Source organism: Chiroxiphia lanceolata, chromosome 14 (genome assembly GCF_009829145.1).
Source record: "Chiroxiphia lanceolata isolate bChiLan1 chromosome 14, bChiLan1.pri, whole genome shotgun sequence".
Classification (NCBI taxonomy): Eukaryota; Metazoa; Chordata; class Aves; order Passeriformes; family Pipridae; genus Chiroxiphia; species Chiroxiphia lanceolata.
The window spans coordinates 15,649,063-15,676,578 of NC_045650.1; the positions used below are offsets into that span (position 1 = coordinate 15,649,063).

Below are 27,516 nucleotides of genomic sequence, written 5' to 3' on the forward strand. Positions count from 1 at the left end.
TATTTAACTAGTGACAGAGGCATCAGGGGTGTTTAAAGCTTTCCTTGAGGAGAATGATGTCTTACAGTGTGGCTGACAGAGCTTGGCAGCTTCAGGCTGGTATCGTGAAAAACAAAGCCAAGAGCATCACCTGCTAAAGAGAGCACTGAGGGGCTATGGAGTGCCTGCTTGTGTGGAAGTGAGGAGAGGACTTCTGGAGAATGTATCATGTAAAACTTCTTTTCAACTAAGGCATTTAATTCCCACTTTCTTAGGGCTGCCTGCCTGCCAGTATTTCCTTTTCCTGTATTGTTTTCTGTACTGTGGGGGACGGTTTTTTAGCCTCCGAGCTGCCAGTGTGAACCCATGGAAAAGGTGAGTTGGTGGGAGGGATGGAGCTGCTCCAGCTCCTGGTCTGGGCAGGACCTGCAGGGGCAAATTCCTTCTTGTTGATCTGTAGTACTGTGCACTCTAGAGCAACCATTTTTCCTGAGGGCTGAATTAATCCCCTTCCTCACTGATGGATGACCTCCACAATAACAACACGTGTGGAAAAAAAATCACATGTGATTCTGTGAATTTGAACAAGTTAAAAGCTTTTGATAACACCGTGTATTTTAGTGGTGTGCAGTGCTTTCTGCAGAAAGGCTCAGCCCAGATCTCAGAGCTGTTACTGAAAGCTTCTGCTGATAATAAACAAATGATATGAACCTACATCATTACCATGTGAATTATAACCTTAGACATGTCAGTCATCAAATCTCTTACTTCCAAAGATTTGCCTAACAGAAGCTGGAGTATTAACTTACACAGTTGATGATACATTGCTGTTTCAATTAGTGTTGTTCAACTAGTGTTCAAATCAAAAATAATTTGAATACCAATTAAAATGGACTGAGGCGGCAAGGAGGGACATATACGCATGAAAGGATTTTTCATGGTTAAAGACTGACAAGGTTGGAGAACGACTGTATTATCCTAATAGTTTTTGTTTTCATTAATGGCTTAAAGAAAACATTTCCCTACAATTATAAAATGTGACTGCAGATCTTAAACACTGGAATGTGTGTTCTTTATCAAAACACATGCTGCTGTGGCTACAACTGATGCTGCACCTCTCTGGGATTTCAATGGAACCCAATGACAGATAAACTGTTTACATTAAAAGACTCTATCAAAGTTATTTTGCACCTAGTTTCATCCTAATCCATCTGATTTTTCTATAGCTTTGACAAGATGACCTCTCTCACTGTGTGTGCAGTATTGATGTCATTACTGAAGAGCTGTTCTTCAGCCTTTCTGCTGATAACAAAGTAAATGGAAACGCAGAGAAACCTTGGGGAGGTAAACAGCTTGTTCAGGATGCAGCTAAAAACTGGGAAAAAATACAACAGGAAAGGATATCTATTGTTACAAGGAAAGTGGTCACTGTTGCACTTCAAAAAGTGTTTACGTGATATGATAAAGGCATATTATGCCTTAGAACTTCATAAACTTTTAAAAAAATTAACCTGAATAAAGGTTTTGAAAGCTTAGCAGGCATTTTAAGAATTCAAAGCTCAGCCTATGGCTGATCACCTTTTCAGACTCAGATACGAAGTCAAACATTTTGAATGGAATTACCTAATACTAACCTAGCAAAAAAGAATTATCTTTGTGTAAAATACAAATGATAGAGCAGGGCCATGAATTACATGCATGTCTTATGCTTGTAGGGTTATTAAAGAAGTGGCAATAAAGTGGTAATTACTAAGGGAAGGAAGAAAAAAAATCAAATAGAAGAAACATCTTATTGATTTGTTTTGCCAAAACCACTATACACATAAAATACTGAAAATGGAGCAGTTCTGTAACTAGTATCAAAGTTTTTTTGGTTCAAAAACACACAGAACACTAGCAATGTGCTTTAAATTAAGTACACATTTAAAAGGTTAACAGGACTATTCCTTAGGCAGAAGAACAAAGAGGAGCTGGTTAAAGAAAATTGGGTACACTACAGCTACTTAAAATACTGTATCCAGGCACAACTCATTTGGATGCCTTTGAGCTCAAAGCTAATTTGAATTATACAGAGGTGCTTTAGAGAACAAAAATACTAACCTGTGTTTTATCTAAGCTCTTTTAGCTGAACTGAGCTACTAATTAAAAACCTTCACTACTCTTCCTAATTTCTGATGTATTTTTTTAACAGAGTAATGAAGCCATCTAAAAGCTCTGTCCTTCCTCAGAGAAGAGTGTTAACATTAGCATCTCTGAAATGCCTTGTTATCTAATGGTTTTAATAACAGCATGCCTGTCATCTGCCTGGACTGTATCTTTTGTAGCCAGTCTGAGCATACTGTGCAATAGGACTCCTGAATGCAACACTGATGTATGTTCCAACCTTCCTCTCAGTGACAATACCACAAGAGTTTGCAAACCAGGCAATGCTTAAATGTAACAGTATCTCTCAAATAATACATTAAACAGATGTGTACCTGGTATAAATATGTGACATAAAAATCTATTGAGTTGGTCAGTGTGCATATTAAAAACCATTCGAGTAGGTCAAATTGTGGATAACTTAAAACTTTAAAGACAGCAATTTTAATAAAACTGTCAATACAATTTTCTTTGTAAAAACATTTGACACTGATTATGCTGCTTATATTGAAAGAGAAACACAAGGTCTGTGTCTTTAGATCTTTTATTGAACTGTGAGCACAGCATCAATAACTGCTTCTCAGCTGTAAATGAAAATTGATTCCAGATCTAACCCATCGTTTTCTGTGCGTCTCTAATCTTTAATCCCAAATCATCCACAATGAGACATAAGAACCAGCATTTTGTCCATGGGACAAAGCATGTGTCATATGGCCACCTCCAGTGTCTGCACTGAAGACACTGTGGGTTGTGTTTACATGTGTTAGATGCAGGTGGTAAATGAATCTCTCCTTGGAAGGCCCAAAAAGTGGTAACAGGAGTTTGCAGCTGGGGTGGAGTGACTGTAACTTGCCTCATGCTCTATCTGCAATGATCGATATGGTCCAAAGCTTTACAGACCTGAAGACTGAAGGGACCTGCAATGAACATCTCACTGGACCTCCTGCATGTCACAGCCCAAAGAAATTCACTTGACAACTTCTGCATCAGGCCCACAGCTACCAGAAGGCTAACAGGAAAATAAACCCACAAGGTTCTATGCAATTTGCAGCAGTTTGGCACTAGTAGGTTGGTTTTCCAGTCAGCTCTCACTTGCTGAAGCCTCTTAAGCCCTCTGGGATGAAATTAAAGTGTACAGCCTCCTTTCAGGAATCTTTTTCTTGGTGATATGTTGCTAGGCCATCATCATGTGTGCCTCAACCAAAAGAGACCTAACACTTATACTAAGGAGGCTTCTCCAAATCACGTTCATAACTTTTAGGAGCAATTTCCAGTTATTCTAAATTAGGTTTGAAAGGTGAATGCCAAAACTCTTAGTTACATCACTGACCTGAGTTATCATGTGTGTTGTGTTCCTCCTCAGCAGCGGGGAGAAAAGGAAGATTAACACCTGAAAGAGTGTGAGGCCCATGGACCCCTAAAGAACTGCAGTACAGTTCATAAATAAGGGTGCTTGTTCATACGAGTGAGGGAGGAAGACAGAAGAGCTTTGTTTCTTGCAGCCAAGCTCCTAACAATCTTCCACCATGACAAATGGACTACTGGTAGTCTCACAAGACAGGCTGATAGATCAAACTCTCTCCACATACTGTAGACCTTCACTAAAAGTTGAGATCAAAGTGCATCTATGGATCAGTGTCACTACTGCCCTGCCATGTAAAATATGAAGGGTCCCTAGCAATTCTCAAAGGACAAATCCTAGAGTTCCCTACTGACCACTGTTCTCAAAGAATTTCAATTTTCTTGAAACAAGAGTAGAAATCAAGGAAACAAACTTGATTTTTACCTACTGTGTTTTTATTAACAAAAATGAGTAAAAGCTAGCTCATGTTTCACATTGGCTGCCAGCTTATAGCAGAAAGAAATCATAAAGACTGTAAAGACAATGATTCCATTTCCTTATAGAAACGCTGCATAAACTGTTAGAATGGTTTTGAGCTGAGAGTTTTAATCTTTTCCCTCCCTGCTAGAATGGCAATTGAGCTGGGAAGGGCCTGGAGCACAAGTCTGATGAGGAGCAGCTGAAGAAAACAACAGTAACTGCTACCCGATAATATATTTCTATTTCTATATTTTAGGCATCTCAGTATCACAATGTCATTTTGCAGGACTATTTGGGCAAATTTCCAGTAGATCAGGAAACCTGAAGGTGTCATAAGCCAGCAGGTTTGCACAACAGCACATTGCACAAGTACAAGATTTTGACCCTTTGGTTTCAGATGAGAGTGCAAGTCTAACTCAGTGCTAAAAAATACTGACTTGTATGAATAAGGGGTCAATTTTCACCAGAAGGTAAATCTTTCCTGGCATGACCCTAAAGGATGGATTAGGTAGGGTGAAGGAGAACATTTAGGTGGTTTAAAAATAAATAAGAAAGAAAGACTCACTTATTGTTAACATTTCCCAGACTGAACAGATGATCCTATGCTGAATTATAGCATTACTTTCCTCTCTATTGCTGAAATTTAAACATTTGAGGCTATTGCATATATAAAGTCAAATGAAGGATGAATTTAACCCAAAGTTTCATTTTTCTTCTGATAAGAATTTTGAGAATATGAATTTAAACAGCATTCTTTCCCAGTATTATCCATAAATATTTATAAAGTGGGAAGCATAGAGAATGACATGAGCCAGTTTTCTGAAAATGATTCTTCATTAACATCCCAAGTAGGTTGAAAGACTTTCAGTATTGATTTACAGCTACATGCTGAGGATTTTTCGCTCTCACAAATGGGAATCACTGGACTACTGGCTGTGGACTCCCAACCCTTTACTCACTGACTGGAACAAAAACTTATGGACCCAATCTTCTTGTGTGCAATTGTATAAACGAATTGCAAAGCACAAGCCAACTCTGTAGTTGTCTTTGTGGTCTGATGGAGTCATTTTACACCCACTTCCAGAAAGCTTGTCAATTCAGAAATTGAGTGCAAAGCAAGTGGAGGCTGTTCCCTGGTTAACTTGGTACCATGGAGGACAGAAATTCAGAATACATTGGCTGACATGGGTGATGCCACGTGTGGTCTCTAATTCCAAGGTTAGTAAGACATGTTTTGGTTTCATTTAATTCACTTCACAAACTTTACAAACAAAACTGCCCAAATGCATTTCTATTTGAGAATAAGCTTCCTCCCATGGGAAGGAAGCAAACAAGACTTTAGATAATGGATTCTGCAGTGCCCCAAAATGCTTTTGATGCAAATATAGTAAACCAACACATGATCAGATCCAACCAATGAAATAACTGTCAGATTATAAGGTCTGTGGTTTTACATCAGATGTATTTACCTGTTCATTGTCATCTTCATCACTGCTGAGTTTCAGATCATCCTCAAGCATTCTGAAAAAAGGAGAGACAACACAGAATTACATTTAATGAATTAACTTGACATACAATGGGCTAAATCTACACCTCAGCAAAGTCAGAGGAAAAGTTCTCTTTCCATTCAACACAAGTAAAATCAGACCTGTGGTAAGTAAACTGATGAATACTCCATGTGTGTATGTATTAGTCCTTATGTGTGGTGCTGGGGAAGAGCAAACGACTTTCAGACTAAGCCATCATGAAGTTTGGCAGTCAGCTCCTCTTTCATGTCCTCTTCTATTTGCACATTGTCTCATGGGGATTAGTCCATATATACCTATGTGTATTTCTAAATCCAGAGGGAAAATCAGCTCTGGGGCTGCTAAAAACTGAGAAAAAGTCATTAATGTTTCATTCTCTATTTAGGGCACCACCGATTTTCTTTGAGAGTGGTACCAATCCCCACCTTACCAAACTGGGAATGCAGAATGGAGAATAGCAGGAAGAAGAGGTGATCAGTTGAGGTTTGATGGGACCTCACAGTTGTGAGTATCCAAAGGCAAACATTTTCCAAGCTAGGAATCTGATGGTTCATATCCCCATTTTTACTCATTTATTTTATAATACAGAGAAACTTCACAGGACTGCTCCCTACCCTTGATTAAAGGGGAAGGATACTCCTAAAAGATGTGGCTGTCCCTATGGCTCTTTATTTTTCTTTGGTAGAAGAAACAGCTGAATAATGCACATTACCACCCATATTACTTGGTTGTTTTTTTTTTTAATCCAAGACTTTGGTATGGAAAAATACACAGGGTAAGAAACCATATTATTTGCTGTTACAGAGACAGAAAAGGTCTTTTCTTTTGAGGCCTGTCAACCTGAAGAGACATGACTAGCAGTCATCAAATACACTCCTGTACAGCTTCCCACATATTCATGCTTTTATCTAGTGGTCCTCCTCAGAGCTGATATTCCTTGGGCACACTTCTACCTCACACCCATCTTTTCACCTTGACAAATTGTCTTATCACAGAATGACGTGTGAATGAATCAGCACATCTCACCCAGCTGTGACAGGCACTAAAATTGTGGAGCTCCCTTTCTGCCATCCTGAGCTACTTTAACCCACGGCAGGAGGCTTGCAAATTGCAATTATTGTTTCCTTTCTGCCTTGATGGAGACTGAAGTCTATGATTTTTTATTGTTAGCCTTTAAATAACTGTAGCAATCAATGGATGCTCTGTTAGGAAGTTTTTTTGTTTGAGGACTACGAGTAAATCACGGAAGCCTCCTGATATAAGGAATTTTAAACAGGAGGCAATAATCCCGATGTGGAAATATCAGAGTAGTTGAAGCCCTGATGGTGATCTTAAAAAAAGAAAGTGAAGGAGATCTCTAAACCAGTTTGTAAGTAATCTGTCTTCCAGTGACCTCTGTTGTCGGGCAGCCCAGTGGTTACAAAGTATCTGGACACATAACTACTAGTCATTAACATCCTGATAAATGGCCAATGCCTCCCTGTAATACGTGAACCCATAAAAGTACGACGGTAGCACGGATAAAAAAAATCTTCTAAAAGTCAGGATTTGTGGTGGGTTGACCTTGGCTGGATGCCAGGTGCCCACCAAAGCTGCTCTATCTCTCACCTCCTTGTCCGGACAGGGGAGAGAAAACATAACAAAAGGCTTGTGGGTCAAGATACAGACAGGGAGAGATCACTCAGCAATTACCATCACAGGCAAACCAGACTCGATTTGGGGAAATCAATTAGAAAGACTGGTAATGAAATCAGCATAGGACAAGCAGAAACAAAACCAAATCATGAAACACCTCCCCATGCGCTTCCCTTCTTCCTGGGCTCAACTTCACTGCCAATTTTCTCTGCCTTCTCCTCCCCATTGGTGCAGGGGGATGAGGAATGGGTCAGCTCATCCCACTTTGCAGGTGGATCTGCTCCCCCGTGGGCCCCCATGTGCTGCAGGGGCACAGCTGCCCCACCACGGGCTGCACCACAGGCTGCAGGGGAATCTCTGCTCCAGCTCCTGGAGCACGTCCTGCCCCTCCTTCTGCACTGACCTGGGTGCTTGCAGAGCTTTTTCTTTCACATATTGACACTTGCCTCTTCCAGCTGCTGTTGCACAGCATTTTTTTCCCTTTTTTCAAATCTGTTATCTCAGATGTGCTACCACGGGCTTGGCCTTTGCCAGTTGTGGGTGTCTTGGATCTGGCATTGGCTCTGTCAGACACGGGGGAAGCTTCTGGCAGCTTCTCACAGAAGCCACCCCTGAAGCCCCCCCTGCTACCAAAACCTTGCCATGCAAACCCAATACACTGTTTTTCTGGAATTATTAATCTTTAGAGGCCTGGACTTTGCTGATGAACAGAAACTTTTAATGCTGTTTATCTAGCAGACACATCCATTTGTTTCCCCAGAGCCAATACTTGCTGTGCCATTCTCAATGTATCACTGTACCTCCATCTATCCACAGTCCCTGATTGTTATCTGCAAGTCTCATTACACCAGAAGGACAATACCCCCAGGAAACCGAGACCATTTTCATACAGGACTACATCATTCTGACTCTTAACTCTAATTCAATCCTACACTCCTACTTTTAAACCTACATCTCACTTTAATGTGTAAATTATCCACTGCTTTAAAGCAGCATTGCTAGATAATGCACTCTATTGTTATATATTAACACAGATCTAAGAGGACATAATGCAAAGGATCTCTTCATGAATGAAACCCAAAGGGTGGTGTGTGTTTTTTTAATTTCAGCTATTGGGTGGTTGGGTTTTTTCTGTTGTTGTGGGTTTTTTTTCATTTGTTACATGTTAAATTCCTTTCTGACATACCCTGGTAGAAATAAACCAAAAAGGACGAGAGAAATTCCATATTGGATAAATGGAAAGAACAAAGAAGAAAACATAAAAAAGATAAATTGATACACTTACTAAACTAACCCTACAGCCATCCAAAATGGCTGATTAATAACTGTCCTCATACAGCCTCTACTGCAGACACTTTCTAACAAGTACAGTAAGCACAAGACATGTTTATTGAATATTGAAAAATATAAAATTGATATAAAACATGATTAGTAGGAAGGACAACTGTTAGAGTTGGTTTCAGATAAACTAAATTTGCAGGATTTATGAGTTCCCTTCAAGAGACTAATGGATGTTTAGATGACTAGAGAGAGGAAAAAAATTGGATTTTGGTATTTCTTTAGCAGTTCCAAGCTTATCACTTGGAGTATATAATTCTTCTTAGCCTGTTCTGCTAGATGAAGAATATGTCATTCCACTCAGTTCCAAAACTCAAAGGTTAAACAACTAAACCACCCAGATTCCAAAATGCATCACACTCTCCTGGCAGATGGAATAATTAAAGAGAAACTGAGTATTGTAACAACAATAAATATATGGTAGCCAGAGAAGCGAGAGAATAAATTAAAAATACACAGTATGTGCAAATGAAAGTAGAATGCTGAAGACATCAAATAGCTTGCTCCCAGAGAATACTGGTTAGAAGAGGCAATATTTTACAGAACACAGAGGCCTAGATGGTCTCCCACAATTTAAAATGTACTTAATATTCTGAAGACATGGGTCACAGTAGCTTGTAGTGTTTAATGTTTCTATTAACTCTCATTTATAAGCAAGTAGCATCTGATTGCACTCAAAGCCCAATAAGGGTTTTTTAAGATTGCCAGCAACCTTAATCCAAGGTGACTATTTCACTATGATATCTAGACAGGTAACCCATTTCAGCCTCAAGGCCCTGAGACAGAAGAGCTCTGTATCTACAGCTCTCTGAGACACTGTCTGGATGGTCTGAACATGAAATTAGGCCCTCTTGAGTGAGAGGTCCCTGTAAATACCCATATGATATATTCTGCTCTATATAATTGTTCACCTCAGAAACACCCAGTCTGGAGATTACACAGTATATTTGTTATTAAGATCAGGACAGCTATTAAAAAGGCTAATTTGGTGGCTATGTTAAAATTACAACGAATACTCTCAATGAGGGCAAATCAAAGAGAGAATTGCCTGTATCAGAAAGCTATCTCTGGAGCTGTTATGAATTAATTTTATTTTCTATTCTTCTCTGACCCAGCTGACATTATTATTGAATATACATGTACTTGTTTGTCTTTTCATCCATAGCTAATGCAAAACACCACTTTAGGGAAAGAATGGGATTAAGTAGGATTTTTTATTTCATTATTAGAGCAATGCCATTTACTATAACAGTTGAAGTTGTGTCAGCACATTTATAATCTACAATTTTCAGAGGTTTATAATTTGGAATGTGAAATTATTGCAAAGCAGAAACGTTGTGACAAAGCAACACATTTATCTGTGGTGTAAGTAGGGGCAATCTCATTGACTGACTACAATAACCACTTCCTCCAGGGATGAATTGGCTCCCAAAGCAGATTGTTTCTACATTACAAATTTAGCTAGACAAATGGCTGAATGAAGGCTTTTTAGGATGATTTCTGTAAAAGTCTCACTAGAAATAGTAAGAACAAAATACTGTTTTTAGGAGCCTTCAATTTGTATCAGGCCTCAGAAGATTATGAGACGGGCAAAAATCAGAATGAGCTATTTTTATAACTTTTTGGCACAATAAGCTTTATCTTCCCTCTTAGACTCTTTGCACATTTTCCAAAAATATAATTAAAAAAATATGACATGATAATAAAGCAGTTTAAACATCATCAGTATCTGTTCATAATTTGTATCTGTTCTCTTAACAGACCATGTCAAATGATTACACAAGTCCCACCACGGCTTCTGTTTCTCAGTGGGACAAACTCTGTTTTTTATACACTTTTCCTGTCCATGTTCAGCTTGAATGAGTCATGGAGTCCCTCAGCCACTCCCAACAGTTGTTACAGCATAAACTACTCAGATAAAATATAATTTTAGACAAATTTTTTCATGAATAGTGAGCAAGTGGGCAAAGCTGCAGAGCGAGATGACCTCGGACTTGATAAGACTTTTGGGGTGACTGGAATAGGTTTTCCCACTCATCAGTGCTGGCAGTAGCAGAGGCAGCAGAACTTCAACTCAGCTCTGGGGTTTGGGCTGAAGTTCCCTGGGGTCTCACCAAGTTCAGCTACACGAACACTGAAACAGGACTTGTAGCCCATCCCAACTGTGAAGTTCAGCAGGTGTTTTGTGAACACCAGACCTGATGGCTTGGGATCCTGTCACCAAGCAAGTGAGAATTTTATTAGGAGACACGAGATAATCCCCTCCCTGAAAAAGCACTACTGCAATATCACTCGATTACAGTTACCTTTATAGAAGATTCTGAACTTCTTAAAGGAATATTTAAACAGCTCAACATTCTCCTTTTGGTCTAACGTTTAACTTATTTAAATGCTTTTTACAAATGAATAAGGTCTGGACTGAGAGCAGACTTCTGGGAATGCTATTTATTTCTTCCTGCTCCGTTTGTGGAGAGCTGGGCTGGGAGTCCACTGTGTTTATAATAACATGTTTGGTGACACAGCTTCCTCAAGGAGAAGGTGCTTAAAAGGCATTGTGAATAGGAAGGAAGGAGAACAGGCAATGGTGTTAACCAGACATACAGACATCCCATTCTTTTCTTGCCAGGTTTGCCTCTGGTAAAATGGGAATACAATATTCCTGTGCTTTTCAAAATATATTTATTATTTAAATATTTAACTCATTTGTTTTTGTAAATCTTTAACATTGTCCTTGCAACCTCAGTGGGGAAACCATGCTTCTGTTCCATTAGTGGGGCAGGATGTATTGCCTAAATTTACCTGAAAAGAAAAGGCTGAAACTGTGACTAGTGACATAAAAGACACAGCAAAGTGCTGCTAAGGAGAAGCAGTGCATGGTAAGGGAAGTTTATAGAGGATGTGGGTGCTCTTCAAGGAATGAATTCCCTCCTGCTTCAACCTTCCACTGATAGATAAGGACAATTTTAAATTGAGGTTTGTGTGCTTTAGATTAGAGCAGCATGTGCTACAACTAGTTATTCTGTTCGATATTAAAGACAGAGCTTAAACTGCAAGAGCAAATTTCACTCGTGAAACTTAATAAGACTTAAATCTAGAACAGGAAGGAATCAAATAAATGCCTTTGAGCTGAAAAAAGTAGTATATTGCCACCCTGAGCTAAGAAGCCCTTGTTACTCTTTTTTGCAGCAATACTGATGTGGAGGGAACACCATCCATACAAACAGTGACTAGCACTGAGATGCAACCTTTTCTACCCCTGAACTTTCATGGAAATAAGGCCATCAGTTCAACACAGTCTCTGCTGGTTCACCCTGTGGACTTCATAGAGAACTTGTTTTTCATTTTCCTAGTGCATTTCTCTAAGGTATATAAGGGTTCTCTGAGAGTGGTAATTCAAAAGGTATCATGCAAATGACAAACTGCATAATGGAACTCAGATGTATTTCAAGAATGTGTTGCACACACTGGAGCACAATTTTATCATTTATCAAGGGGAAGAGGGGGCCTGTGCGTGTGAAAACATCGAACAATAGATTTCCCCAGAGAAGTTCATAATACAGTGAGCAAAAAAACTGGGGAAATGAAAATAAATGGTAGAGTAATTCCAAAGGAAAAAAGAAGATCTTTTGTTTTAAAACATCCCATCGATAAATCTTGAAACCTGATATTCCTTCTCTTGCTGAAATGTGCAAGTCATCTTCAGATTATTTCCTCTCAGAAATTGTTCGAGTTATGGTAAAAGAAAATCTCAGAAGATTAAATGGAATTTACAAGCACCATTTACCTTAATAGTCAGGGCCTTCTGTCCAGCAATTTTATACAGACTTAAATATAATTTATTAATTTTTCCTTCTCCTCGGCCACCATTTTCTTTCATTACATTTTTGTCAATGATGAGGTTCATCTTGCAAATGCTTACTCACAGAAGTAACTTCTGCTCATTTAAGCAATTTCAGTGGCCTGAATGGAGTTACTTTGCTTAAGGTATAGATCAACTCCTTAGTTTTTAAGATGAGACTGGATGTGACACTTAGTGCCATGGTCTGGTAACCATGGTGGATTTGGATCAAAAGTTGGACTTGATGATCTCAGAGGTCTTTTCCGACCTGGTTGGTTCTATGATTCTATGGACTGAAATGGCCTCCCCTTAGAAAGAATTGAAGTCAGGTTTTCTGTCTTCACTGCAAAACAGTCTGTGAGCAATAGAGGTACCTGTTCTCCTCCCTCCCATGGGAGAGGGCACACATTACCCTCCTAACACGGTCAGCCTCCCTCTGGCCCAGCTGATGGAGGAAGATGTCTTGCTAAGACACACTCCATTTTGTGTTGTCACAAACTGCCTTAGTGTTCCTGGCACCATATCAGTAATTAGTGTAATTACAGCTGGTGAGAGAGAAGTAACCCCTGTGGTTATCTATTAGGTACCTCACAATTAGAGAGTGCACTTCATTACTCATCTCTCCGCATCATCTCTTAATTTCAAAAGGATTAAGCGAAATTAATTCTTTCAGTAGAAGAATTTCTTTATCCAGCCATCCATTAATGTCTATGTATAAAAAGCTCTTCAAGGCAACTAAGATATTAAGTTGCTACTAAGTGCATTATAACTACTTGTCTGTTGACAGGCATTTTGTGTTTCATTAAAGTTGAGACAAGAACTTTGGGAGGAGGGAGAAACCTATTGCCAACTTTTATCTGTATATTATAAGCATAGATGGAAATCCGTATGTTTAGCAAGAATAATCTAGCATATCCAATAACTTCATATCTCTGCTGAGCTCCAATCCTGCTCCCAAACACTTCCAACAGAATGGGAGTAGAACTGGGTCAAAATATTTCAACAGTGTGATAGGAAGTTTAAAAAAAAAAAAAAAATCACAAAAAGCAGCATCCTTATGTTTCAATATGGTGAGTTGATATTTTTGTCTTAATAACACTAATACCGCCAGGTTTGCCTTCTGCCTCAGAAAAGTGCAATCTCTATTACATTGTGTCTCCCTCACTGTCCAATGACTCTTCAGCACAACACACGACTCTGTTTAGCAAGGCCCGAGTATGATGTATCATTGAAGCAAAAAGGGGGGGGGAAATAGAGAGAAAAGAGAGACAAGAACAAAGAAAAGTATGGGTTTGGGAAAAATACGGGGAGGGGCTTATAGTTTCTAAAAATGCCAGTGTAAAATTTGTATTCTTTGAGTTTTTGAAGAATAAAAATGAGGAGCCCCCCTTTTTTAGTGTGCCAAATTCTGCCATAGTGCACAAAGTTTTTACTATTTTCCCTTTGATGAACTGCAGTGGTTGATATAACTTTGGGTTCTGCTATTTATCAAGAGCAATATATAGTCCAAGAGCCATTTCTGTGATACATACTCATTTCCAATACATTCCACATGAAAAACACCTGCTTACTCCAACCATATTTGATTAAAACTGTCTCCTAGCCAGAGTACCAGTATTTTCTCTGGTAAACAAGCCTTCAGTTGGCATATTTACACATAAAGGCTATAGGAACTTAGCACACAGTTAAACAATGATTGATAATTCTACAGCAACTTGCAAAGGTGACTTTAAAAAATCATACCAGAAAATATATTAAAGAAAGTTGTTCAACAGGGGACAAATAACACAGGACTGGCTCATCTATCCAATGTTCTACAGTGCATATGGAAGGACATTAATTTTATTCATTGATAACATTCTTTTATTTTATTCCTTTTTAAATCTGGTAACAAAGTGAGTCCTTCAAGGAGCTGTTTGATGAGCTGTCAGTACCAACATGACATTTGCAAATCTTTCTCTGTGCACTCTTTTCCCCTTACGTAGACTAATCTCATATCTGAAGAGCAGAGCCCTTTTGTTTCTGCAGATTGGAAATGAGTTGCATCTGGTAAATCCGAAGCTTCAATAACCCGGCCTGGAGTGGAAGTAGCTTTTTTTGTTCATGTAAACCTTTATACTGATGTATTTTCGCGTCTCCTTCTGCCATTTGAACTATTTGTTTCTAATTTTGAACTGCTGTCTGCAAAGTTCAGTGCCACGGGGAGAGACTGCACTTCAGTGTTAGTGATAAGAATGACAGCGTGTCCTTAAGGCACTTCACAGAGACAGCACAGACTGAGATGAACTCTGTTCCTCTCTGGCAGGGGTACTAGGACTGCATGGAGCTGGGCACTGGGGTGATGAGGAAGAGAAACATCCAGTGCCTGCTCTGAGATAAGGAGGCATTGCAGCTCACCAGTGACACCAGTCTGCTCCAGTCTGTTGACTGCAATGGCACCCACAGCCCCTCCACACTCTGCCTCCTGCTCCTCACTGCCCTGGCACAGTCCTCTAGCAGGACCTCTGGAGAACGGTGGTAATTTTCCAGTCTTCCTCCACAAGATGAATCTACTTTACCCACCCTTCACAAAAAAGGGTGGATCTGAAAAGCCAAAGGAGTCTCAGAGAAAGCTCTGAGTGAGCAAATCAGAGCAGCTGCCTGGAGTTCGGATGCTGAGAGCAGGGTGCCAAGTAAATAAAAGGTTCAACAGAGGCCAATTTATCCCCAGTTCGCAAATCATTTTCCTACTTTAAACTCTTTTCGCCATAAAAAGGCCCAGCAACCTCTCGACTACAATTAATGTGAGAACTCCATAGTCTCAATTCCTTAACAAAGCATTTGAACAGTGTTCATGGCCAATAAATGTTTATGCCCTGAAACCAAACACAGGTACTGCTCGGTTACTGTGTCTGCAGAAGAGACACATCAGCTCCTATGGGTTCACAGTACTCTAATACGACGTGGGAGCTTTTCACTCAGTTTTCATAGCTTAAGGACATATAGAAGGGAAAACTATTTTATCTAGTAAAAACTGTTTCTGCCTAGTATTAGGCTTATCAGAGTTTTCCAGCTTAAACTTGGATGCCATTGGGGTCACGTCTTGGTTAAGGAAACAGGGACAAAAAGAACAGAGGAAGACAGAGAAAGAAATGATTCTATTAAAATTCCATAAGAAGTACTAATAGGAAAGTGGAAAAGAGAAGGCAGAGGTGGAAGAAAAGGAGGTAAAAAATGCCAAAGGCAAACTAAACTCAAGTGTACCTCATGGTTTTTTTGTAGTATATGCACTTGTGCCAGCCTCGGTTTGGAGGAAGGACAGAAGTGATAGGAAAGGAACAGAGACATGGTCTCTTCTTCCTGATACAAATCAGATTTTTCTTCAGTAGAAACATAATTTTTCAACTGACCACTAGAAGAAATTTACTCTTATTACAGTATTTGCTGATGTGAGAAAATTTACAAACTCCTAAAATAAACTCAAGAGGCCTTCAAAAGCACAAGCACTGCTGGGATCTGCTCATCCCTTCACAGAAAGGATAAAGAGTATTTGGCAAGAAGCAAGCTGAAGGTAAAGCCTGCCAGTTTGTTTCACAACACTGGCCTCTAAAAAAGTTGTAACCAATGTCCTCTTATTTGAGATAGTTCAGTGTGAGTGGGCCCTGATTAATCAGATGAGTGGAGGAACAGCAACAAAGACTCCCTGACAGTGATCTCAGGTTTAAAGGTGTTTTAATCCCTGGGGTCAATTAGTCCTCAAGAATGAACTGTCGGGGATGAGTGTCCTGTAACCAAATAAAGGGGTCTGGGTTCTTAATTCCAGTGCAAATGAACAGCAACTTCATAAAACTGTAAAGTGATTAATTATTTACTTGTTCAAATGGAAGACTCAAGATGTTTAATAAAGACTGGTAGAGGGAGGTCTTCCAGTTGCAGATACTGCAAAGGCAAAGCAATGCAGTCATGACACAGCTTTTCAGTGATTTGTTAGGCTATGGAGAATGGGAGCTCGAGCTTCAGAAACAGTGTTTGGGCATGCGGAGAAAAGCGAAATTTGCCACATGTCAGATTTTTAAAAAATGCTTTAAACTTAGCACTTGAATCACTGATTTTCAGGGGTGTGTATTTCCAAAGCAGAATTCCAAGGGGGGATGCAAGTCCGTTGTACTGGCCTGCTGATGGTGCACGGTGAATAAAGAGCAGGGGTCAGCCAGAGAGGAGATAAGCAAGTACCAGGGGCTCATGTGTGCATGGGAGAACTGACCAGGGCTTTCAGTGCCACAGAGGCACTACAACTCTATGAAAAATACTGCTGGACCACAACTGGTACACAGGGTAGTGCAGGGATGATCAATCAGCAAAAGTCCCCATAGGAAGCAAAGATAAGGTGATCTTGGGGAAGGTGAGCTTCATTTTCAGAGCACTAATTTGTGAATCAGTTTTTTAAACCCACTTCTCCTGTAGCTGCAAAATCCTCCATCAAGAATCCACAGCTACCCCACAGATCTGATAGAGAATTTGAAAAGAAAAACGAATCTTCAGTAAGACTGTTCACTTCTATCCTTAAATGAACATTCTGTTGATCAATCTAAAAATGTATAAACAGATTAATCCACGCAGTACTAAAGCTAATGTAAATAGAGGAGATAAAACCGAGCAAGACTAAAACTAATATAAATAGACGGAATAAATGAAAAAAATACTTAAATGATTTCTGAATCTGGATGATTTATAAGGCACTGCATATGCATGAGACAAATCAAGTACTAAGCACAGCCCTGAAAACACTGACTCATGCAAGTAATCCTTGCTCCTGTAAGCACTATTTTTCAGGCTCAGATCCAAACACAATGCCTGACACTGTTTGCTCTGATAATCACTCTAAGATAAACAGATATGAATAACTGCAAATACTTCCAAGCATTTCCTTTCACTTGCAATGTAAAAAGAAAAATTAGAGGATAAAATGAAAATGTATGTTTCCACTTCCAGATTTCATACATCATTAATTCTGTAAAAATATATCGGTCTTCATGCTGATAGTTCTCTTTGCTTGGCAAGCTTGCAGAATGCAATATGCTAGATAACCTGATTGAAAATTTGATCCTATTGTTTAACAAAATGAGGATTGTTTCATAAGGGGCTCCACCATGTCTGTGCACATTTTCCCCTAAGTAACAGTGTAAGACTTGTATTTCCCCAGACAGCTGAACATTTACGTTGATGTACTTGGCTACAGATCCAATCTTGCTCTGGCTATAATACAGGAGAATTTTCCTCAGCATTTTGAATTATGGCACTGAAATAATTTAACAGTGCCTTCTGTGCACGTTACACAAGTTTTCTGATATAGTTAGCTCTTACTGAGAGTTTGTTTACCCCATAAATTGTGCCACATGGTTAAACCATTCTTTGTCCTGAAATCTGCAGAGGTTATTTTTTCAGTATCCCTGCAAATAGTGTACCTCTGAAAAAGCCAGCATCTCCTGGCAGCCCTGTGTACATACACTCTCCATTCTTAATATTCTCTAAGAATTCCAGGTTACTTTTGAGCCATCTGCTAATTCATGCTTGCAGAGCCCTCTAAAATGAAGCTGTGAGGAACCAAGAAAGGAATATTCAGTAGTTGGTTTAAATGGTAGGGAATACCCACAACATTGTTTACACCTAATTACAGAATCACAGAATGGCTGGGGTGGGAAAGGACCTCTGGAGATCACCTACTCCAATCCCCCTGCTAAAACAGGTTCACCCAAAACAGGTTCCACAGGATCACATCTGGAGGGGGAGACTCCACATCCTCTCTGGGCAGCCTGTTCCAGTGCTGTCACCCTCACAGTAAAGTTTTTCTTCCTATTCAGATGGAAATTTCTGTGTTTCAATTTGTGCCTGTTACCCCTTGTTCTGTCACTGGGCACCACTGAAGAGAGTCTGGTCCCACCCTCTTGACACCCACCCTTAACATATTTTGTGCATTGACGAGGTCCCTCTCAGTCTTCTCTTCTCCAGGCTGAACAGTCCCAGCTCCCTCAGCCTTTCCTCATATGAGAAATACTCCAGTCCCTCATCATCTTTGCAGCCCTTCCCTGGGCTCTGTCCAGGCCCTCCATGTCTGTCCTGAACTGAGGAGCCCAGAACTGGACACAGTACTCCAGATGAGACCTCATCAGCGCTGAGTAGAGGGGAAGACAACCTCCTTTGACCTGTTGGACAACAAATATTGAGAGCAAACCCTGCAAGTTGCAATCATGATTCTGATCCTGGTGAGAATGTGACAGACACTGACATTTTGAAGATCATGAGAAACACTACCTCCTTTAGCAGCTCTCTGCTTTAACACCTCTCTCCTAAATTCATCTTGAGACCACCCTGGTCTTCCTTTACCACAAAGCCTTTGAGGAACATTGTGGTTGATTCTCTGAGAGGCAGGTTAATATAATTTTCAGACCAAATTAGTTATGAGATGGAATTCATGTTACCTTCAAAAAAACTCTTAGAACTCAAATGTGGTCCTCAGTGATAAAACCATTCCAAAAAAGAAAATTCCAGAATACCAATTTTTTGCCTTTCTTTTTGTACATTTATACCATGTCTGGCAACTGGCTTCTTTGTCCATGACTAAAGTATCTTGATGTTATTATCAGACAAATAAACATGAATATTAGTACATAAAATTGATAAATGAATACTCAATGTTTTTTTCAACGGGAAAAACTTAGGGATAATGCAGACTAAACTTAACGTAATTGATAAAGTAATGATGTCATGACTTTACAAATAAGAGAATAATAATATATCAAAATTGTCAGACTGGATCGAGCCTGTGGTGCATCTAGTTCTGCATCATTTGTTAGTACAGAATTATTTTGCCTAATACAACTGGAATGAGATGCTGGTTCATTATGCTCATGAAGCACATATGTCTCCCAAATTATTTATTCCAAAGTTTTATCAGAATCTCTTTGAACCCTGGCTCCACTGTTGGCATCAACCTGAGTCCCAACTGTGTGCTGTGTAAGAACCTGTTCATTCTTCCTGGCTTTTTTATCCTGGCATTTAAATTATGAGAAAAGGAATAGAAATTTTATAGGATCTAAGTGGGTCTAGGTGCTTGCCTCCCATGAAATTTCATTAGGGTTTCAAAACTTCATTTTCTATCAGAATATATACATGGACATAATGCACCTTTTTTCCTAGACTATTACTTTTGTACTTTCTCATCTTACTCCACACACCTGCTGAAGGCAGTCCAAGTCTTAGTGACAATTATCTTCTGAGGAAAAAGTGTGTACATTTACCTTCTGTCTGACATGCAGGCTGCAAAGCCCTCCCCATGTTTGCTGAGTTTTGATGGTAGTTCAATTGGAAAAGGATGAGTCCCACAAAGAGGAAATTGCATGATACACCTTGCACTTGGTGCAGGAGCTGTTAATCTACAGACTAATCCAGTTGATACATATGGTTAGGCAGTTGGGTAACTATAAGGGCACAACACTACCTTTCATCTCCTAAGGTAATGCAAAAGTTATATCTCAAATCCAATTTAAATTGGTGCTCCCTTGAGCTCAAAGATAATTTCTCTTTAATCCTCTTCTGGTTGTCTATAGGGTAACCTTCAAAACCTCAGAAATGACACTGTAAAAAAAAATGATCAAGTCATAATTTTTTAGCACAAAACCAAGCTATTTTTCCTGGTGGCACTATGTTCCAGCTGTTATCAGATTCAAGAATTCTTCAATTGCCTTGAACTCTGCATTTATTTTACTTTTCCAGATTTTTGCCAATGAAAATACCTCAGCACTGCTTGAAGAGAAAATAATCTTGTCAGTTTTATTGTGCCATATCTGAGATGATGAAGGTCATGCTAACTACAAGTCTGTTCCAATTGCTACAGGGTTGGGTGAGGTGGACTTTTTATTTTATTTTTGGTTTTTCCCTTGCTCCTACCACAAAGTAATAGGGATTTTCCCCTTTCATTCATCTTGCCTTTTGTTGTTTTTAATCGACCACCCATCAGTGCCGAATTGCCTTGTAACTGTCTGCTGAGCTTTCATTTGACAGAGATAGCTGCTATTGTTAGCAGGAGCCTTCACTTCAGCCCATTTAACTTTCCTCAGTTTGACAGCTTCACAATAGCCACCTTCCATCTAAAGAAAACTGTGATTTAGTAGAAAGGGAATGTGGGACAACAGCCTGATCTGTCACTCAGTCTCCAGTGAGTTCTCTTGGCATAAAGTTCCCCTACAAAGCCGGAGGATGAAATACTACATGAAAATAAGACGGTCATGAGACATGTTCAGTTATATATTCTGGTAAAATCTAAACAGCAATCACACTTAAAAATACAGCCCTTTCCTGTCAGTAATACTCCACGCTGGGCAGCAAAATAAATATTTTGATTGATTCTAAATTTCCATTTTTTCACTTACATTCCAGAGTAATACCTGGCTTTTTTTTTCTGCTCTTTTATTTACCTGGTAATTGTTCTCAGATTGATCTACAACTCCTAGTGGAAACAATATGTCACAAGTAAATTAAAGCTTTCCTTGGAACAGTCGTTGGTCCTACTCCATGTAAGTCTACATGAAAAGATGTTAATGAATTAAGAGCCTGGATGTCCTCTTTTACTGACAATTAAAAAAGTCAAATTATAGTTGCCTAAGCACAGTCTCTGAATACTTCACAGTTCACCTGCACTTTGGAAATAGGTTTGTAGTTGATTGTGACTGTTGTGCACTTGTGCCTAATGCCCTTCTGCAGTTATGCTTAGATGTGGTTCTATCATTTGGCACAAATGACAAGCTGTAGACATCCTGATTTCCAGGCACCACTTTTTTTTCTAGTCATAGTTAAGTAACTGTATTATTTTCTTGTCCAAAATCCTGGATGCCAGTTTGATGAACACTTTCTTTCTAAAAAATGTGTCTAGAAAATGAAATTTAATTACCATACAGCATAATTTATTTCAGTCCATCTATATGCCTCTCTTTAACTCTCATTAACTTCACTAGAAAAGGAATGAGGAAACAGTTGACACAGCTGCACACTGCAAAAGGAACCCCCTAAACTGACTGCCATGTTCACCCGAGTTTGAGAACCATTTCCTAATATTTAAAATAAATAAGCTGCTCTGGGAGTGGTAACTAATCACCGAGCAACACATGAATTTTTGTTTTGTGGCAGCCATTCAAAGCTTCAGTTAAGATCTTGCCAGAACTGTACAGAAAGGCATGTACAGAAATGGAGAGAGAAAACTGGATGGCAGATAAACTCCAGTAGAAATACAGATAACAGTTACTAGAGAAGCATCTATTGCACAGAGTTCACTTGAGAGAGAGTACCCACGAGGCTACAACTAGGAAGAACACCAGACTGCTCCACTGTTTCTAATTAGGGAGGACATCCTTCATTTTATAGCTCCTGTGGTCTAATTTGTAGAGAGCCATATCCCCTAAAGCTTTCTGTAAACCAAATTAAAACTCATTCCATCAAGGAGTTTTAGCAATATACGGTCTCTGATCACAATACATACTCATGGTCATGGAGTTGCTTCAGGCAGTCAGCTGGGGGGTGCATTCTTTTTGTTTTTAGGGCTATTCTTTTTCCTTTTTATTAGGAAACAACAAATTTCTTCTAGGAAAATTTTAAAGACCAGTGAATCTGGTTCTGTTTAAACAGTCACTCGTAAGAAGGAATAGTACATACAGTCCCCCTCTACTGATTTTCCTGGTATTCTCTGACTTTTAATTAAAACATTTTTCTCCTTACTTTTTTACTTAAGACACCTCAAAGCTTCAGCCAGCTCAACAAACATTGCTAGCAATTTTTTCTCTAAATTAAAAAAAAAAAAAGTTAGCTTAGGGCTTTTTTAGAAGACTCAAGACTTCATGAATGCTTTTGAAGTTTGCAGTCCCTTCTCAATCCAAAAAACATTCATATCATGTGCAGCAATAACACAAACATCCTACTGGTCTTTCCTCTCTTGAAAAGGAGAGGAAATTCTGTCTGTATGCTCATTCAGTCCTTGGCCTCTATGCTGCCACTATCAACAAGAGTGCCAATTAGGATAACAGATTCGGGAATTAGACACATGTCCATTAGACTCCGATGGAGAATTTCATCTCACACAGGCCACTGAATAGCTCTGAGAGTGTAATGACTTTTGTTCCCTACAAATCTGCCTTAAATTTCAACCAGTAACCTGAAGGGGAAAGGGTCCATCATCCTATTGCTAGAGCAGCCTGTGCCAGCCAGAGCCCTCAGTTATACAAAGAATTTGGTGCCACTTGGTTGCTGAACTTCTTACAAATGCACATGTGCACACAAAATTCCCTGACAACATGTCCCTCTTCCATTCCTGTGGGATCTAATATAAATGCACAAGTTTATATGCATCTGGCTCGGCTGTTTGTATCAATCAACACTGCAAACACTAACTTAGATGCTTATTTCCTTCCACGTGCAAAGGGACTGAGCTAAATTTCTTCAAGTAAGATTTCAATAAGGTATTTATCACAGCTGGTGTAATTATGGAATTACCTGTGAAAAACCACAAAGGCTGAGGGATCTAATGAATAAGTGGAAAACTACAGCGTAATATCAAACAAAATGTCCACAGTCAAAATATTCCACTCAGTAAAGGTCACACATTCCCTGCCTCGAGGAACAGCAGAGCACACTTTGAATGCAGGCAGGTGAGAGCTTTGCCTATATTATGTGAGGAGATTTTGATACACATTCCAACCTACTTTGACAACGGGTGGCCACTATGGCAAAGTGCTTCACAGTGGTTTGCAGTGGCAGTTTGATATTAAAAACTGACCAGTAAGACATTTGATAGGCTGGCCCAAAATGCTCAGAGCTGTTAACCTTGAGAAGCTGATGAAAAGGGGATGCTCGTGTGGCAGCACCATTGCCTGGTGGAGTCTGGAGAGCCCCAAATCCTCAGGAGGGTGTTGCTGACCACTCTGCTGTGCCTGCTACACTCAATCTCCTTTCTCTCCACTCTATATTCTTGTCTCTTCCATTAAGCCTTTATCCACTCATTTCAAACAAAACAAATGTATTCACTGTTGTTTAAAGGCTTATCTACATTTCCTGTGAGTTATTTTCATCATCAGCACTCTATTAAAGTTATTTCAAAGTAAACTAGCACGAGAGGGAGCAGGCACTGTGGAGCACTATATCATGTGTCTTCCCAAACCAGTTAAATCACAGCAAGAGATTAAAAAAAAAAAAAGAGATCTATTTAAAACTAGATTAAGCTCAAGCTGCTAAAGCATAATAAATTGCTCTATTTTAACTGACTGAACTGTGCACACTTAGAATACAAGGGCATATTTCATTTGGGTTTATGCAATTGTTCAGTCTACTTTTCTACCATTTCACCCATCACCAGATGAGAGAACTTGTCAGGCAAAATTGTAGTTAATGATGTTTAATGGTGGCTAAGCCCGATAGACTTGTTTATTTCTTTTCTTTTTTTGTTGCTTCACTTTCACTGAAATAATGAAAATATTACATGAAAAACTTCTATATTATTTGCAGGAAAAGCTTCCATTACCAATGCTAGGTAATATAAAGCTTTATCTGATTTATACAGCAATCTATATAAATCTACTTTTATGTTTTATTTGATTCCAGCCATTAGGTTGTGCTAGGAAGTAATTCTAAAATATATATCATAGTGGCAATTCACTGTACTATACCAAATTAATCTACATAAATCTATACCTGTGTGCAGGGAACCAGCATGGTAACATCACCAGTATGGAGAAGGAGCGGATGCCAGTAATTCTACTTGTAGGCTTTCTAGGAAGTTCAAGATTTCTCTAACTACTGAGCAGAGTACAAATGTCCCCCGTTGAAAAACTCCTCTGTCTAAATTAACTGCATCATCATTAGTACAGCTCTTGCATTCTAAATTTCAGAATATGAAACTGCACATTAGGAGAGGTATTTCCCCTTTATGACTGATCTAAAGTCAGAGAGCTGGAGCACGAATGGGCTGTTTGGAATAGCATATCCTTTTAAAAACCTGTATTCCTTACTGATTTAAGTTCCTTACATAGCTGAAGCCAGTGTGCTTTGCACAGCTGAATGAGGCCAGCTGGCAAAGTAGGAGCATATCAGCATTCTGACTGCTTTTCTTTTGTTTGAATATTACCTCAGTGGCTGCACACTAAACGATGTGAACTTGATGGGCTTGACTATGACCTCAGCTAAACTGAACAATATGAAGCTGGCACATCTGTAATCTCAGGCTTGCTATTTTTCAATTTATTTTTCACCTGATTTGTATTAAGATGTGGTTCAAATTTTAAAATAAAAATAAAAAGGGCCCTTCTGCATTCCAAATCAATCAGCAAATGCTGGCATGCCAGAAGGCAGGCTTCATCTGCCTCTTCACACCACATTTGGTGGATCCCTGACTTATGAGAGCTTGATTTCTAAATGTTTATGCAGAAAGAAATGCTTTACACATCCGCTCCTTCTCAGATAGCCTACAGGGATTTCTGGTAACACCTTTTTTTTTTTACTTTTTTTTTCTTTTTTGCCTGCCTTCCAGGTTTTCTCCCTGTGGATACATAAAGACAGAGTGACAGCAGGAATAGGCTCAACTCACAGTGAGCAGCATCCGTACTTATTATTGCTATTGACTACATGAGATAAGCTGGACATCTGTCTTTACTTTTAGCAAGTTCTACAAGGATAAACATGAACATGAATGTGGGCTGCCCATGGACAGTTTACTGGTGCTCTTTTATACTCCCATCCCATCGCTTCTGTCACTTCTGTCTGAGCTATATTTCAGCCGCAGGTCACAAGAGTTCAAAACATAGTCAATTAATCAAATGGCTTCTATGAACATAACACTGCAGTTCAATAACTGCTTCCTATTCAACATAACCAAGGAAATGAAAGTAGGAGGTTAATGTGGAGATAGCTAGGTTACATGTGGAGCTTTAAGCAGCAATCCCTGATTAGCCATCATCACAGAGTGCATTTTATCGGTGGAGTTATTTTATGTGAGACAAAAGAACAAACCCGGGATGTTTATGGCCTAATCCTGCTCTCCCATAAAGTCAAGTCAAGTTCTTCTGTTGACTTATGTCTACCAGTTCAGGATCTTTGATCTTGGCAATAAAATTAACACAGCAGCAGAAAACAAACGAGAAAGAGATAGAAACTCTTAGAATGCACTGTGTTTACACTAAGCAAGATACAGGACTCAAGTCTCTGAAGTGAAATAACTGTTCCCAAAAGGAGAGGAACTGAATAGGGGACATGGCAGCCAATGGCTGAAGTGATGGGGACGGGTATTACATCGGTGCAACAAGTTTACATGTGTATGGTTTACAGGGGTATGAAGTGGGGTTTGTAAAGCTGCTGACTGCAACTGGTGAACTGGAAGGCCCAAATTCCTCAGTCTTTGCAGCCTGAACATGACCCATCAAATGGGGTGGGAAGCAGTGTGCTTAGCCTGCCAGCCACCCCCTAGGAGGGCTTTACTCTGCCTCAGCTTTATAGAAGTGCTGGGATTCTGCTTCGCATCGCCCGACTCTGTTAAAAAGGGGCTGAAATAACCCCTCTAAGCAGCGTGAGAATTCTTCTTTTTGATGCGATAAAAAACGTAAATATGTGTTTCTAACCACTGAAGACAGCAAGCTTTGGAGGGCTTAAATGGAAAAAGCTAGTTTAGATTGAGCCAATTCTGGGTATTGCCACACATGTCAAATAGCACTTCACTTGACAAATGGTCCCAAAGAAATCTATAGAGCTATTCAGGGGGGATGGTGGTGTTTGGTATGAGTAAGGAGATTAGAATCTGGCCCTTGTTTTATTTTCAGAGAGATTTCAAACATGTGTTTGTTCTAATTTTCCCTTCCTTCTAGGTTAGAATACCAGATTGCTGGTATTCACTTGGCTCGGCTTTAGAGGCAGAGGGATGTGAAAAACAGCACTAGTAAAAAAAAATTATAAACTCTCCAATATATGACCAAAATAGTTTTCCCCCCCGTAAAATATGTGGCATAAACGAATTCCATAATGATGCTATGCGTTATAAAAGTTTTATTGGCACTCGTTTGGGATTACCCGCATAACTCACTTGTGAGTTCACTGCTCGTGGGTAATGCACTCATCCCAAATGCATGCTAAAAACCAGCTTATGTAAAAAGTCCTATTAGAGTTTAACAGAGAATAACAGTTTTTTTACAGAAGCCTCTCACAGTACAGAGGTCCATAGAAATTATAAAAATCTTGGGTCTATAATAGGCAATGTTTTCATTAGGTTTATTCCAATCATCCCATATTAAATTCTGTAAATTCTTAACCAGTGACATGCATATCCAATCTGCAACTTTACGTTCTTCCTCTCCCTATTCACAGCTTTGTGCCATATCAGACACATGTTACTGGACCAAGAGACAACAGGTCAGCACAAAGACATAGCGTAAGAGTCCTTGCTTTAGCAACTGCACTGTCTAAACTGAAAAGGCAAGGAATGGGAAAAAACCATCATTCCTATTTACAGACTGAAAACAGAGACATAATTTCCAAAAGGTCATACAGGAAGTCCCTGTTAGAGCTGGAATTAAAACCAAATTCTCCTGAGCACCAATCTAATGCCTTAACAACAAATTCATCTTCCCCCCACATTTGTGTTTTACTTCACCAACTGTATTCCATGCTCATCCCTGTACCCTTTAAACATCTCTCTCTAGCACTGTGACATGATTAGTATCTGTTTTGACTTAAAGCATCACACACACACCTGCACACCTGGACAAGCCAACTCGTGAGGAGCATGGGGAAGGCTGTCAGGCACTCAGTGCATCAGGAAGCAACAGTTCAGTTTTGCACAATGATCATTACCAAGCACCTAAACTTGGTAAACGTAGCCCGGGGCAATTCCTGAGCACCACAGAGAAAGCTGCAACAGAAACAGGAGGAGAGCTGATGCTGACTGGGCACAGTTAAGCTGATTTTCCTGTTTTCTTTCCTACTTTCCCCTGTTTTCCTCTCTGAATATCTTCTGACTCACATCCGTGCCTGTGAGGACTATACAGCCAACAGTCAAACCTCCTGCCCTGCCACATCCAACCTGAAATATGACCACCACCCAGAGAAGTTAAAAAATGTTTGTACAGAATTAGGGAGAATTTCTGTAACTAACCTAAGATTTCTTTTTTTTTTTTTCTGAAAAAAATGGAAAAGGGGCACGAAAACACCCAAAGTACCTGATTATTTTCTCT

The 27,516-nt window shown here is 39.5% G+C and overlaps 1 protein-coding gene across 6 annotated transcripts in view; it reads right to left on the minus strand.

The window, feature by feature from the left end:
- The window catches only part of AFF2 (AF4/FMR2 family member 2), a 336,618-nt gene that overhangs the window by 89,977 nt on the left and 219,125 nt on the right, over positions 1-27,516 (minus strand). For all 6 annotated transcript variants that reach the window (XM_032701864.1, XM_032701860.1, XM_032701861.1 and 3 more), the window contains one exon: positions 5,413-5,464. In XM_032701864.1, the coding sequence (XP_032557755.1) occupies positions 5,413-5,464 (52 nt within the window). The remainder of the gene's footprint in view (positions 1-5,412; positions 5,465-27,516) is intronic.